A 15,267-nucleotide genomic window follows, 5' to 3' on the forward strand; every position below is an offset into this window, starting at 1 on the left:
AATACAAGATATTTCTCATGAGTTGGTAGGACCAAAAACAGAGCTAAAAGAGTGACCTGTGTTCACCAGGTGGCCAATATGACTACAAATTAATTATCATGTTGCTCCATAATGAGGAAGTGTACACATCTGTTTGTAAGAACTTTACCATATCAACTTGTGTTCACAACTTGTTTCTTCGCCGCCCCCGGCAGTTTAAACCACAATAATCTGGAGCATTGATAATCATCCTCCACACGTACCGATAAACAACACCACAAGAATTAACACTAAACATGCAATTCAGTTCCCCACGACTCACAGAGCTTTTAGCTCCATTGAGCCTTTTTTGTTTTTCCTGCCAGAATAGAGCAGCAGCAGGCAGATATTTTAAACCAAAAAGCTCTAAATGAACCAACTGTACACTACTGAACGAAAATAAAGTTGACATCTAGCTGGAGCAGCTAAAGATCTCAAGTTCTAAAGAGTCTAAAGTTCCAGGGGTCGATAGCAAAACAGAGCTAAAAGAGAGTGAATACTAGAGTTGGATTCTCAGGTGGAAACAAACAACTCGAAATGAATGCTAATGCTGCTCTCTGTTACTACATTTATTTCTTTTGCTAATATCTAAGTTATAACAACTTCATAAGGTGAAATAACGTGATTTGCTTCCTCAAAGTGGCCAAAAAAGTGTTCAAGTGTATTAACTTATTATATTTTGATGTTGTAAGTCTTTACCCGCAGGTTTGTCTCCATCCACCAATAGAAGACAGTCAGGTTGGCCTCAGTGGGAAAACTACAGCTGTCAGATTGATCTCATGGTTTCTTCCAGCGATGGGAACCATTCCAAGGGGATCCTGTAGAGGGGCTAATATGAAAAGAAAACATATTAATAAAATTACACCAACAACTTTTCTTTGAAGTGAGAGGTGTATGACCTGGTTCCTGAATGTTTTGCAGGTCGAAGTCACATGAGGGTAGTACAATATCTGGGGCCAAACCTACTATAATCTTAACACAATAAAGGGATGACAGCTCAGTGAACCTCCTACAAGAGTCTTTATTATGATTAAAAAATAGAATAGAAAGCAAAGTAAAAGGCAAATAAAAGATAAGAACATCCAATCCCCACTGACCGATCCCCTAGATTTGCCTCATATGATAAAATTCAGATTGTCAGACCCAATCAGTAGGAGGGAATCTTTTCTACCCGCGAAAAAAAAAAAAAAAAAAAAAGTTAACCAAAGAAGTGAGTTTCAAACGTGTCTCCTTAACAGCAGGGGCTGGAGCAAGACAGATCAGAGAAGAATGAACCAAAGTTTTCACCGTCTTTATCTCTTCCTGCCATTACAAACCAAAGTTTGCCCAAAGGCGTGCACATGTTGCGGGACCGTGAGATGGACCAACGGTGCTAGACTGTTGTGGGGAAGAGGAAGCTGAGCAAGGCAAAGCTCTTGACCTTCCACTCCATCTATGTTCCTCACCTATGGTAATAAGCTTTGGGTGGTGACTGAGATTGTGGATACAAGCAGTCAAAATGAGCTTCCTCCATTGGGTGCCAGCTGAGAAGGTTTAGGCACCTGATTGGGATCCCTAGAACCTCCTGGATGGACTACATAGCGGCATCTAGCTTGGGAACACCTCAGGATAGTGAAAAATGTCTCGAATGCCCTAATAAACCTAGTGCCACCACAGCCCAACCCCCAACCATTATTAGTCATGTTCAAGATCAGCAATGGTCCTGGTTTTAATGTTAATGTGTTCAGGTCAAACCCAGGAGCAGTGATTTGTACCATGTTCTAAACAGGAACTTGCCTGTTGCACAGCTGCACCTTGGATAATAAACTTTGACACTTTGATTTATTACTTTGGTTCCACGTTGGTGTGATTGACATGTGTTCAACATCTGGGAGGCCGACCTGTGACTTGGATGTACATGGTGGCCTCGTCGTGCCCCGCCATGTTCTCAGCCTTCACCGTGACCTTGTAAACTCCTGGGTTTTCATAGCGATGCTGGATGGGCTCATCTGTCACCGTCAGGTTCTGGTAGATGGCCCGAAACCCATCGCCGAGGTCCACCTGGTACTTTGTGCTACTGGTGTCGCCCTGTTGGATGGAGAATGAATTTCAGCAGATCCAAACTGAATGGAAAGGAAAGGAGTAGCAGACAAAACAACAACTCTCATCCTACCTGTTCCTGGTGAACAATGAATGTGATGTCGTCACCAGGTGCCACCGCCAGCATCTGCCCCTTGATGCCGACCTGCAGTCCTTGAGGGGGCAGCAGAGGGCAGCTGTGCTGCTTGGCACTCTGCTGCTTGTTTAGTCCCCCCTCGCACATGTTAGATATCACCTTCCTGTAGCTGAAACACAGCAGAGGGCAGTGCAAGCGTAAGAGTGTGGGGGGGTGTGATTAAAGGAAGAGAGTTGCTAATTCCCCCTGCTTCCAAGCTAGACCAACAACATCCTGATTTGAGCTCAAAACCAAAGCAATTTCTTTAAGTCTGCCACAGATGTAGAACCTACATACTGTGTAACAAATAAAACTCAAAACTCTCTCTGTGTGTTTGTGTTTTTGTACAGACCCAGTGGTGGACTCGTAGGTTTGCCCTAGATGGCAGTCTTCAGGTGGTGAATCTGGATCATGCCAGAAGTCAGCGAAGCAGCGTTTTTCCTCCATGTTGGAGCGTTCAAAACCATAGTCACTACACACACACACACACACACACACACACACACACACACACACACACACACACACACAGATAAGACAGAGCAACAGTAAAAGTAAGTAGTAAGTACTGATTTGAAATCTAATACACTTAATATACTGTATGTTGGATGCATTAGCATAAAGCACTGAGCTCCATATAAACCAGTGGGGTCACTTCTCACCAGTTGAAGTCTTTCTCGGAGCACTGACAGGGTTTGGTAGTGAGAGCCGAGGTGTAGCTCTTTCCTTTAATGCAGAACGCTGTGTCCTTCCTTTTCCTGAAACTCCGCTCCTGACCCATAATGCACAATTCTCCCTGAGGGCGAAGTGAGAATTCAGAATTCATATATGAGCACACATGTACTGTGTGTGTGTATGTGTGTGTGGGAATTACCTGCAGGTCTGTGAGCTGCCAGGAGTCGTAGTCAGACTCGGTACACTGACGGGGAAAAGACTGCCTGAAGTCCACTTTGACCAGCTCCCAGTCTGACCTGTAGCTGATGTGGCCGAACACACTGCGAACACACACCACAGATAGAACATGAACACACCCTAAACACGTAGACATGAATCTGTATGCCACTGACATTAATTACAAATGTCCAATCTAATCTTTCTTTTACAATAAATCAGACGGATCTGATAAAAGCAGCATCACTCTGATCCTGATAAGACTCTTTTAAAGCTACACTATCCAGATTCTAAGTCTTTAATAAAAACCTGCCAGTGCACATTATAGCATGTTATCAGAACGTGGGAATAATTAAACTTGATGGAAAAGAAGAAGAAAAGTTAACAATGTCTCTTGCTAGATAAATATAAAGCTAGAACCAAGACTTGGTTCGTAGACAGAAAGTAAAGCAATGTGTGCACAAATTTGACCACTGGACAGTTAGTGTTTACTTGCAGATCATGACCCAACTGTGTTGGGGCCTGGCTACAGTATGACTAGGGCTGCCACCTTGGATTTGTGAAAAAAAAGGGACCAAATGTTGTGTTGGGCCGGGCCAGGCCATTATTACTAGTTCAGACTGACCAATGAACATGAAATCCAGACATAGGAGATGGATACAAAGTAATGGTAATACATTTATTCATTCAGGGGTCACACACACACGTCTGAACTCTGAAGGTTTGATGAGTTTAAATAGCTACAGAAGCATGGGAACCTTTCTGGACTACAGAACGAAGGAAACCAAATAAAGGTTTTACATTTGCCCCCCAAAATGGGACAAATTATGTCCCGGGATAGATTTTTTCCTCCCTGGAAAGCTGATGAAAAATTCTGGGAAAAGACAGGACAGGCGGCAACACATATCGTGACTGAACTCAGAACATATTTCTGTTATTTCCATGCAGCCTCTCCTTCATTCTCTCATCTCTATCTCTTCATAAAGCCCTGCTTCAATCTTCTCGTTGACTTGTATGCTATCTTTGCGTCTATAATTTGCTTGGCATTCTGTGTACTGCTAACAAATGTTAAAATATTCCATATCAGTGATCATCCTGCCGATCCGTTATAATGACACATTTTTCTGAAGATGTGTTCATGTAGTACAATAATCCATACTATTTCCTGATCTTTTTTAAAGGGGGTCTCCTCATATTCTCACCATGTACATTACAAAGTCTTCAATCCACCCTGAACCTAATGTTTAAATGGGATCAGTGGTACCCTATTCTTTGTTTATTGTGCTTTGGAAAATACATAAAAAGTCATTAGAGTTTGGTTACGGGTGGCACTCGATAACAAATAAATCCCAAATTCATTCTTTTTCAAAAGGCTCTGCAAGTCAAGAACAACAGCTGGCTTCCTCTGACAAGTTGTGTTGTCATGTATAGACACAGATAATCTTTACTTTTTCGTCTTCCTGTGTTACAAGTGGATCATAACTCCACTGGGAGCAAAAATGAATTCAATATATCAAATTAGTAGCAAAGCCTTGCATCCTCTTTTCTCACCTCACTGAGTTAGTTCCTCCTCTTCTCCACTAGATGGTGATGTTTTACAGTGAAATAAAGGTAATGTCAACCATTCAGATTCCTTAACTCACACACATGTGACTTTTATGACATCAGTCAGTGACTCCAACATATGATGCTGTGCTGGTGGCGAGCCGAGCATCACCACTAAAGAAAGTGACGGACACATTCTCATCCGCTTATCTCTGTTGTTTGTCTGCTACTCTTCTCCAGTATCTTTAGTTTCTTCATTAAAACTTCATCTAAACTTCTTTTTTTAGGGCAAGTTTACCCAAATTACATAAAGTAATTTTCCACTGGTCAGGTTTCAGATTAAATGGCTAGAAGGTCCAACTCTCCATCCTGTTGCAATCAAATCATCACAAACTAACCCAAGGAGTGTGTACCCATGCAGATAGTTTGGGATTTTTGTGCTGAGGTTTTGAGATATCAGATATTTTTGTCACCAACCCAATAAAAATTGACTTATATTACATTATGTTCTGTAATATCACCTCTTCCTGATGGTCTGCTTTGCTTTAGAAAGACCTTTCTTTGCGTCTAACTTCACTGACAGCTATATATTTACATTTTCAAGTTCCCTAATAAGAGTACTGAATGATAAATTTGTTCCGTGTTTATCTGATGCTTTTTTAATAGCAGGACTCAGGATTAAGTTCTTGCTTTTACTCTTTGGTTTAAGAGTTTTGTAAATGAAACGTGCCCACACACAGGAACAGGTAGAATTTTATAGCGGTTTAGTGGGTGTTGATGATGCAAATTAATCAAGCTGAAATGAACAACTCACATCTCATCAACACCTCTGCTGTTAAAAGAGTTCAGTGAATCTGGAATCTATTTACAGGTTTAGGATAGCTTCTGACTGTGACTGACTGTGTGTTTCTGGGAGGATAAGTTGCTGTTGAAGATTTCAGATAAGTACAATAAAATTCAGTTAATCTTTGTTCTGTTTGAGGGACAGCAGAAACCTTTTGAAAGGTTTCAAAAGAAGATCCACATGGTCACTAGGGGTAGGTGAGAAAATGTCTATTATAATTTGGGTGAACTGGCCCTTTAAAACGTCCACATCATAGTCCATAGTCATCCATTGGATATACAGTATTACAGTGTGTCACTGCTTGTCTTGCACACAGTGAAGTTTAGAAATCAGTTCTTTTGCTTTGTTCGTTGTGTTAATTCCATCCAGCCGTAGATTCAATTCAGCATTTCTTTTTTCTTGAATAGCCACAAGAGCTCTATTAGTGGACAAACAACACAAAAAAACACATTCAGTAAGATTGGGAAATGTGTTCCTTTAGTTCCACTCATTAAAATACAGAGCTAAGATGGAGAGAACATTATCAGGAATGTGTTTGGAAGTCATTTCCATGAGAGTTTTTGCCGCTAAATCAGATGCATGGCGTCCTTTGGGGGGTGGAAAAAAGTGTTTGTTTTTCTAAGTGTGCCTGTTACAGTGCACAGTGTAGGGAGCTCAACGTGTGCAAATGGTTTGTCAGTAGCAGAATGAGCTGGCACGATGCTGCTCCCATACTGCAGCATCGTGCAGTGTAAGCCCATTGAGAGTCTGTCCAGCCTCTGATATTTGACCAGCTGTCATTAGTATGAGTGGTGGACGATCTCTGCTCCCCCACCTGTCCTTGGTGCTAAGTCACTGCTCAAAGACTTCATTATGGGATGGCAGGCTGCGCCGTCAAAAATCGAAACTCAGTGGCAAGGAAATAGACCCTGCCTAATCTGTCAGACATGAGCTGCCCTCAACATTCCTCCTTGGCCGCCGACCCTATCTCGCCGGAGCCAGATGGGCGACGTATATACGTGAGTGTGTGTGTGTCAACTCAGAGGGTGTGTGTCAGACACACGGCAGATAATGGTGAGTGAGTCTGAGCGTTCAAGGCTCTCCTCCTTGTGTGTGACCGCCTGCCTGCCTTCCTGCCTGTGTGTGTGTGTGTGTGTGTGTGACCATCTCTTTGCCCTTCTCAGCAGATTACAGCTGGAAGCCGGCCTTATCTCTGGGCCTAGGCCCGGAGTCTGAGATGATGTGACAAGTCTCACTCCAGCTAACTTACTGATGGAGAGATTGGGGGGTAAAAAAAAAAAAAAAAGAGGGAAGCAGACAGTGTGGGAGAGAGTATATTTCTGAAAAGATATGAACTCCTGAAACCTGGATCAAGTTATTGGGGTCAGAATCTGTTGATGATGCTGACATTTTGTGTACCACTATTCAATATTAGTCATACAATCATAGTCGTAGAATAAGGGACGAAAAAATCAAGACAATATAATAGCAACAGCATCACAAGACTACAGCCACGCTAGTATCCCTATGAGGGATACAGCAGAAATCAAACTTTGCTGCCCTTAGATCTGAACCACTGCTGTGAAAAAACACATGTACTTAAAGAGAAGGTCTCTATATAAAACTGCCATGGTGTGTGTATGATGAATGAATGATCTGTCACTGTAATCATGCCCTGAAGATGAAATACGCCTTCTAAAAGGAAAGTTCAATCTAATATGAAGGCTCACTTTAGCCCGAATTCTCTTGCCGTGGACTCAACAGCATCACAGTGCTTGCCCTGGGTCCAGCTAACTCCACAGTTAAAGTTTAGCCTGGTTAAATTTTGGGAGCAAGCGCACCACGCTTTACTCAGTGCGTTGAAAAAACCTCACAACCCGACGAAAGCCATTGGGTTTATATTGGGTTTCAGCATTCAGTGCTGCCGTTGTTGCATTGTGACTGTAAGGGCCAACAGACTGTGGTTGTGCTGTGAAGGTATCGCCAGAAACTGCACGGTTATATGCTCATGTTTAAAAAGTAACCATATGGTGTTGTTGTTAAAAAATGTTAAAAAATTCCTTCGAACTTCTTTAGAATTTGAAGACTTATATGCAAATATTTACATGTTAGCACCTTAAAGGTCCAGTGTGTAGGGTTTTAGCGGCATCTAAAGATGAGGCATCTAAAGATGAGGCATCTCTATATCGAATCTGACCAGCTGATGTCTGAGTAGTACTACTAAAAATGAAAGAACCTGTGCCCGCCTCCTGGTGATGCACACAAAGAAAGTACACAAACACAAAGCACAACCATAGAAATAAAATTTCAGAGTCGAGAAAAGTCAGATGGGGCTAGTGGGTTAGCGGGGGAGGAGGGGCAGAGGGCACGTACAGGCCTCCTTTCCCATCAACCTCTGCTGTAACGGCAATCAAACCCTCTGGAGGTGACGAGGGAGGAGGCTTTGCAGGGAATCAGGAGTGAGAGCAGGCTGCCGTCAGCGCCACGAAATTGGGCGCCCCGCTCCAACAAATCGAGAGGGAATTGTTGTGATGGGAGAGAAACTTGAGCCTTGCCTTGTATGTACTGTAGGCGAGCAGGGCTGCCCTGTTTGACCCTCTTAGACAACTAAAACCAAGCAGGGAGCGGGGAAGTGTGAAGGGAGGACAAAAGAGCTATAGAAGTGTCTCTGTAGGGATATAAAGTCTTCAGCCTGTTTACAATGAATTCAACTGAAACCATGCAGATTATTCTACAATTGAACATTTCTCCTGCTGAAATTGTGATTTCACTCACGTCATGACCAGGGTCTCATCTCCCGGCTCACTCAGGAGTCCATCGACGAACACGGAGGTGCTGGTGAAGTTGTGAACAGTCCACGTCTGTCCTTCATCAATGCTGAACCTGTGGAGAAACAGGTGGATGAAAGGTGATGAGTAAGCTCAAGTTCCTTGAGTAAGCTTTATGGCTTTATTACAAATAACAATAAATCCCGGCGAACTGGCCGACTACTAAACCCTTGTCTGTTTGGAAAACTGAAGAGTTTGAAAGACGGTGTCTTCTATATCGCCTTTGCCAAACTGAAACCCGCAGAATGAATAGATTAAAGTAACTATAGTGTTACCATGAAATTCCCGCCCGTTACAAATGATCTAACAGAAATATTAAATGAAGTGCTTTGATGAAAATGGGCTTATGTTTCCTGTGTAACTCGTATTTGAGTTTCCTTCAGTCCAAGCTCAAAACGAAGAGTCTGAGAGAGATTAAGCGAGCCATCTGCTCTACTTTATGCACTCCTGCAGTCAACAGTGGCAGCAGTGCTAAGCAAATGTGACTGCGTGATAGAAAGGGGATCAATGTGGAATCGAGCAGCGTGTTGCTCACACTGCAGGCTGCTTGTGGTAATGATGCGCTAACAAGGACTACATTGTTCTAATCAGGTAAACATGCACAGTTACGGGGAAACAGAATGGATAACCAAAATACGAGAGACTCTGTTGCTATGGTAAAGGCCTCAGTAGGCTTCAAACGAAGTGTTGTCAGATTGTCTAACAAAGTCTGAAAACCAGCAGGAGGTTGCTGGTTCAGACAATGAGTGCAGCAGCCGGCAAAGGTGTACGGAGGTGTGAGAGAAACACATTCCCCAATGCTTTACTGTGTTACTTTTTGACTTGCAAGAAAGGAGGAGGACATGATTGCAGGGTTGTTGCCATGCCTTCACCTGTACACTTTCCAGACATCAGACATCACATCGTACAGCCAGTTGGTTTGAAGCATACCGAGGAATAAAGTGTCTTTCATACTGATTATTCAGTTTAAGTCAAAAAACTAATTAGTAATACTCCTTAACATCAGTGGCTACAGACGAGTTACCCTAAAGCAAGGCACACAACCATCTATTTGATCTACTGGGCATCAGCTGGACAACTCCAGCCTTCTACATGCCGACGTCCTCAGACACCCATCCAATTATATCTCATTTCCTCCAGCTAATACCCGAGGAATTATTAGAAATGGATGGAGCGATAACCCTGTAATCAAATAGATTAGCGGGCCCAACTTATAATTATGTTCCATGCCACACGGTGGCCTTTTCTCCTAAAACAAGACTTATTCTACACGGAGCTAATCATAAATCATAAATGTACATAACACAATCCTGTCCAGCCCGACATGTTGTGGTGGCATCTGATTTCTCAGCCCGCTAGCTTTTCATAATTAACTGATATGAATGCATTGTGTGAGTTACCCATTGTAAGAAAAAAAAAAAACTTTGAGCGAGCCGATGAGAGGAGCTGGGGAATTATCTGAAATTGATTTGAGTGTGTGCGCGTACATGCGTGGCTGTCACTTTTAAAAGCCTAGATGCACTGCGTTTCAAGTGGCCGTCTAAATGGCATTGCTTTGATGCACACAGTGCTAGATATCCTACGCCTGCATGGGAACATGATGTAATTATTTCAGAGAGTCAAAGCCACTGCAGAGTCAGGGTACAAGTCTTGTTTTCAGGATGTTGGCAGATCTTTTGGCGTATCATGAGTGTCTAAATGCTGAGGACTTGACACAGTGAAGGAGCATTTTGGGTCAAGAAGGGCTCTTAACAGAGACAAGTACTGACTCTCATCTAAACCCTCTTCTGCTACAGCTTGAAATTGTCCTCAGTCTCTCTCTGACTACTGCTATATTTCTCTTTCTCCGTCCTCCTTGCCCTTTCCTTTACTGCTGTCAGCTCTGCTTATTTCTGTCTGGGAGGTTAAACCAGGCCATACAGATCATTAGATATTCTTCTACTTTGCATTTTGTTTTCTACTTTGCGATAGATTTTGGAAAACAAACAAACAAACAAACACATTGCTGAAGCAAAAGGAGAACTTTAAGGACCTTATCATGTCAGTTGATGTGCTTTAGTGGTGCATATAGTTTTTTGGCCATTCTTTTTGGCTTTGCTGGCCATAAATAGTATCATAAATGGGACTTGACATAATAAAAGGATTAAAATTTTACAAGGGCTACTTAGTGACCTTTTACTGATCTGCTAGAGAGCAGTTGGAATGGCAACGCTGACATAACTTATCACCTTCTACAACACTCTATGGCGCGAATGCCAGTATAATATTAAAGTTGCAGTTCTACAACAGAGATGAGTAAAGCAGCTAATTAGAACGGATGCCCAACAGAGACAAGATATTATAAATCAATGTAAAAAAAAAATACTGGAATAAAATTGCTGTTCCATCATTAGTTTTTTGGCTTGAGAACAATGCTTTGCAGTCTTCACAGCTGAGATGTGCTACACTGTTCTCTGTTATGGAGCAACTGCGGAAGAAAGAATTATTGGGGGTCATGAAACTCCAATGGGAGAGTTTCTGGCTCCAAAACCGAACGCAGGCCAAGGAGAGTTTTGGAAGCCAGCAATCTCAGCACCTGATGAGGTTATAACATTATGGTCATTTTGTGTAATGAAGTGGTAAAAAAATCTACTCGTTTCACTTTGAAGAAGACTTTCTCATGCTTTCTCCCACTGCTCTACGTGGCTCTTTACGAGATGTTTTCCACCACACTGCCAGAGCCTTTGGGGGTTATTGATTTAGCTGAGGCATGAAGGAGGGAAAAATGTGAAGGACAACACTCCACGGTCTTTCACTGAGAGACAGATGACGGCCCGTCTAAAAGGTCATTTGATTTAGGTCTGTGATAAATGTTTTTCTGAGTACTTCCTTATCTGTGGTTTCTCATTATTTCATCCTTATTTATTAAGGTCGATGAGATAACATCTTGCTGAGCTTGAAATTGTCTGCATGAGCTGTGGGGAGAGAGGGGGGTGATTTTAAATGATTTTGAAGGGTACAGTGCTGGACTATAGCCGACTTTCCCCGAGCTGTAAAAATATATTGAACATGCTCAACCCATGTGGAGCTTTGATGCCTGAGGCGACACTTCATGCACTGATATTTTGGGATCTGATGGGCCAGTTCATCATGGCCTCGATTGTTGCTTTTTAGGAAAAGTGTTGTTTTATTCTTGATGCAGTACTCTACATACTGAAATCTGACTGAAATGAGTTCAGAGGAATGCAACCATCTACATCTTTGCCTACCAACCAGGCATTGGGGTGGATGATACAGTCATCTACCTACTACCCCGATCTGTGAGAATAATGATTTTTGTCTTGTAAAATGCTTTCAACAGAATACAGTCATCATTGCTGAGGGGAAAACTAGAAGGGGATGAAGTTACCTCACTAAGTACCTCACCAACAGACCACAGTATGTGAGGCTTCATGACTGTGTGTCTAATGTGGTGATATGCATAAAGGGTACGGTGCTCTCTCCTTTATCTTCAGCCTGTACACATCAGACTTCAGACACAACACCGACAGCTGTCACCTCCAGACGTTCTCTGATGATACAGCCATCGTTGGACGTGTATCAGAAGGAACTGAGCAGGAGTACAGGGGGGGTCACCGCAGACTTTGTTCACTGGTGCGATATCAACCACCTCTACATCAACGCCAGCAAAATGAAGGAGATGATCGACTTCCAGAGAAAGACGCCTCAGACCACACCAGTGAACATCCAGGGATTGGACATTGAGATGGGGGGGGGCATACAAATAACTGCGTGTTCACCTCAACAACAAACTGGGTTGGACAACACAGACGTCCTGTACAAGAAGGGACAAAGTTGTCTGGACTTACTGAGGAGATTGTGGTCCTTTAGGGTGTGCAGGAGTATGTGCTAGCAAAGCTGACATCCATCATGAACAACTCCTCTCACCACCTGCATGAAACTGTGGAGGCCTTAAACAGCTCCTTCAGCAACAGACTGCTACACCCACCATGTAAGAAGGAGTCTACGACAGGTCCTTCATTCCAACAGCTGTCAGACTCTGATCTTCTATGACTAATTGTCTGCCAAAGACTCTTATGGTGTTTAAGGATATTCCGATCATACAGCAGTATGGATTACTATTGATATGATGACATGACAGTAGTCTTACTTGAGTATCTTGAGGGGAATTGAGGTGTCCTTGATGGCAACGATCACCCCACCATGGTCCAGGTACAGGATGTGATGCTCCTCCTCGAAAACCTTGAAAGAAGTAACATAGGAAGAGAACAGTTCTATGAGACGTTCTTGAAAAAGAAACAGTCAAAATGGTAAAAGCCATACTTTGGTGTAGAGTTTTGAGTGAAAAAAAGGTGTACAGATATCACATATCTCCTCAGATTGAGAGAAGTGTAGAGAAGGTTAGGAAGGGAAGGACGTGGGCGTGTGGAGCCGAAAACCCCCCCAAAAGGAACAGCAAAGGAGGATGTGATGTACCTGTCTCCATGTCTTCCCACAGTCTGAGGTGATGTACATCTCTTCCTTATACTCTACTAGTTTGGAACCAAGGTTACCTGAAGGAAAAGTAAAGAATTGAAATTTTCATCAGAAGGAGAGGCTCATATGAGGCATGCAACAACAACAGATTCAAAGAGAGGAAAGAACACAGAGAGGACAGATGTGAGGAGACTAGATAGTGAACAACCAAACAGAAACATCGCATAGGATGAAGATGACCCCTTAGAACTTTCTGTGACTTTACTTTTTCTTTAAAGGGGGGTGCACCCTGAAAAAGTCTATACAGCTTCAATACAATAGAAAAAAAAGGGTTTATGGTGCTCATGGTGGGAATTGTTGAGTCTCTGTAAATGATTACAAAGAGTACGTCTAGATCAAGTGTCATAAGATAACTACATATATAACTGAATTGAATTGTGATGTCAGTGTGTAAATATGCATGCACTGTTTGAATCTGTCAAATCTTTCTCTGCAAGAATGTGACTGACAATTTCAGTAAATTTATGGTTTCTGACATTTATTTGAGTTATTTTTGAGGTTTTTGTTTGGAAGGAGCTACTGCGATCATTTGACAGTTTTTAACGTTTTTATTTTTTACAGTGTAATTATACAATGGGTAGGTAACTAGTTCAGAATCTGTAGAAGAAAAACAGCAAAAGTTTTAACGTGTAGTGAAGATGCTGACATGGGACACACATGACTTCACCTTTACCAGCTGCACTTCTCAAGATTTATGTGATTCGTGGTATCTGTGAAGTTTTTACTAACAAGTGAATGCATTTGCATACACCACATCTGCTCTGCTTGTGACAGAAGGTCACTTAGTCAATAATACTTTTTTTTTTTTTTTTGCTCTGGAAACTCACCAGCACCCATGATGAGACCTGGAGCAGAGTCTTTGGTGTGAACAGTGCCGGACACGTAGGGGTTGTCCGCCCAGCGCAGGTGGAGGTGGAGGTGACAGTCCGGCTACAGAACAGAAACAGAGAATGTCACGTGAGGATAAAAGTGTCATTCTCCTGCAGTACAAACCCCGATCCACCATCTAATGGGATGTTTCACAGTGGATCTGTAACAATGAGTTTTAATATGAGAAAATATCACTTCGGTGACACTCACGCTCAGTCATGTTTAACGAGTCTTACCGCACAGATACCTGATAATCCTGCTGCAAATACGGCTCAGTGTAAGGATTCAGCGCTGTTAATGAAATTTAACATGGGAAGAGATCTTTAATGGAAGCTAATTCATTTCAAAAGAGAGAGCGAATGAGAATGGACTTTCAGCGATGCAGTTATTTATCAGAGGTAGAGCTGCTCTGGAAACCATTAAACCATTAAAGGCAGAGCTAAAGAAAGTCTTTTCTGCAAGCAAGTAGTCTTAGGAAATTCATATCATTTTGTATTTTCTGGCATGGTTATCTATTATGATATTTTATCAGGGAACCAGCATGTTTGAGTCACAAGATTGTGATGCAGACACAGAATGACATTTACATTTCTAGATTCAAAGGAGCTTGCTGATTGCAACCCTGTCGCCTCACTCTCTTCTTCCGAATGTGAACTACAAACTATAATGGTCTGTAGATATAATAGTCTAATTCTAAGATAATGATTAACATAATGATTAATCAGAACAGTGGGCATCTGCTTTAATGTTAATCTGCTTTAACTTCTGTCAAAGTTACACTGGAATACAGTCGTCCCTCGCTATAACGCGGTTCACTTTTCGTGGACTCGCTGTTTCGTGGATTTTTTTAGTGTAATACTGTACAGTATGAACGCGCATTGTGTTCTGCGTCCTAAAGTGTGTGGTTAGGGGTTTTACGGCCTTAAAACATGTATAATAATTGTAAAACTTACTTCGCGGATTTCGTTTATTGCGGGTTATTTTTAGAACGTATCCCCCGCGATAAACGAGGGACCACTGTATATACTGTATATAAAAATATGTTCTGTAGTCCCAGCAGCACATGTAGGATTTTCATCCCTTACACCACATTTTATCAGATCACTCCACACTGACCTGAAGCATCATATAGATCCTGTGTCAGTGTGATGAAATCATACAAGGCTATAACACATAAAAATGTTGAAATACATGCCCTCTATCTTTGAAACCCACCATATCGACTACAGTTCCTGTGTGTGTTTTTACTTCAGAGCTTCAGACCAAGCGTTAGAACCTGCAGCCTTTGTGTATTCACAGCCACAGCGATCTCATTTCAAGGGGAACACTAAATACCTGTTTGTCTTTTCTGCTTCATACAGTACTCTCCATTAAATGCAGATTGTAAGCATTAATCATTCACACTTGATGATAAACTGCTTCTGTGCATACAAGAGGTCATTGCTCTCAACTAGACACTGTCAAGTGGCGAGGCAATGGATAAAGCTGACAGCGTTTTCCTGATACAGTGACTACTATAGTACATCTATCTTTGGCTAGCTCAGAGGTGATGCCGGCGTTTG

The 15,267-nt window shown here is 42.2% G+C and overlaps 1 protein-coding gene across 3 annotated transcripts in view; it reads right to left on the reverse strand.

Moving 5' to 3' along the window:
• The window catches only part of sorcs2 (sortilin-related VPS10 domain containing receptor 2), a 326,326-nt gene that overhangs the window by 10,909 nt on the left and 300,150 nt on the right, over positions 1–15,267 (reverse strand). For all 3 annotated transcript variants that reach the window (XM_027288043.1, XM_019270716.2, XM_019270713.2), the window contains exons 11-19: positions 13,663–13,765; positions 12,776–12,852; positions 12,450–12,541; positions 8,247–8,354; positions 3,087–3,207; positions 2,875–3,008; positions 2,565–2,684; positions 2,171–2,342; positions 1,899–2,085 (exon numbers count right to left, since the gene is read on the reverse strand). In XM_027288043.1, coding sequence (XP_027143844.1) covers positions 1,899–2,085; positions 2,171–2,342; positions 2,565–2,684; positions 2,875–3,008; positions 3,087–3,207; positions 8,247–8,354; positions 12,450–12,541; positions 12,776–12,852; positions 13,663–13,765 — 1,114 coding nt within the window. The remainder of the gene's footprint in view (positions 1–1,898; positions 2,086–2,170; positions 2,343–2,564; positions 2,685–2,874; positions 3,009–3,086; positions 3,208–8,246; positions 8,355–12,449; positions 12,542–12,775; positions 12,853–13,662; positions 13,766–15,267) is intronic.

This window comes from Larimichthys crocea, chromosome XIV (assembly GCF_000972845.2).
Source record: "Larimichthys crocea isolate SSNF chromosome XIV, L_crocea_2.0, whole genome shotgun sequence".
NCBI lineage: Eukaryota > Metazoa > Chordata > Actinopteri > Sciaenidae > Larimichthys > Larimichthys crocea.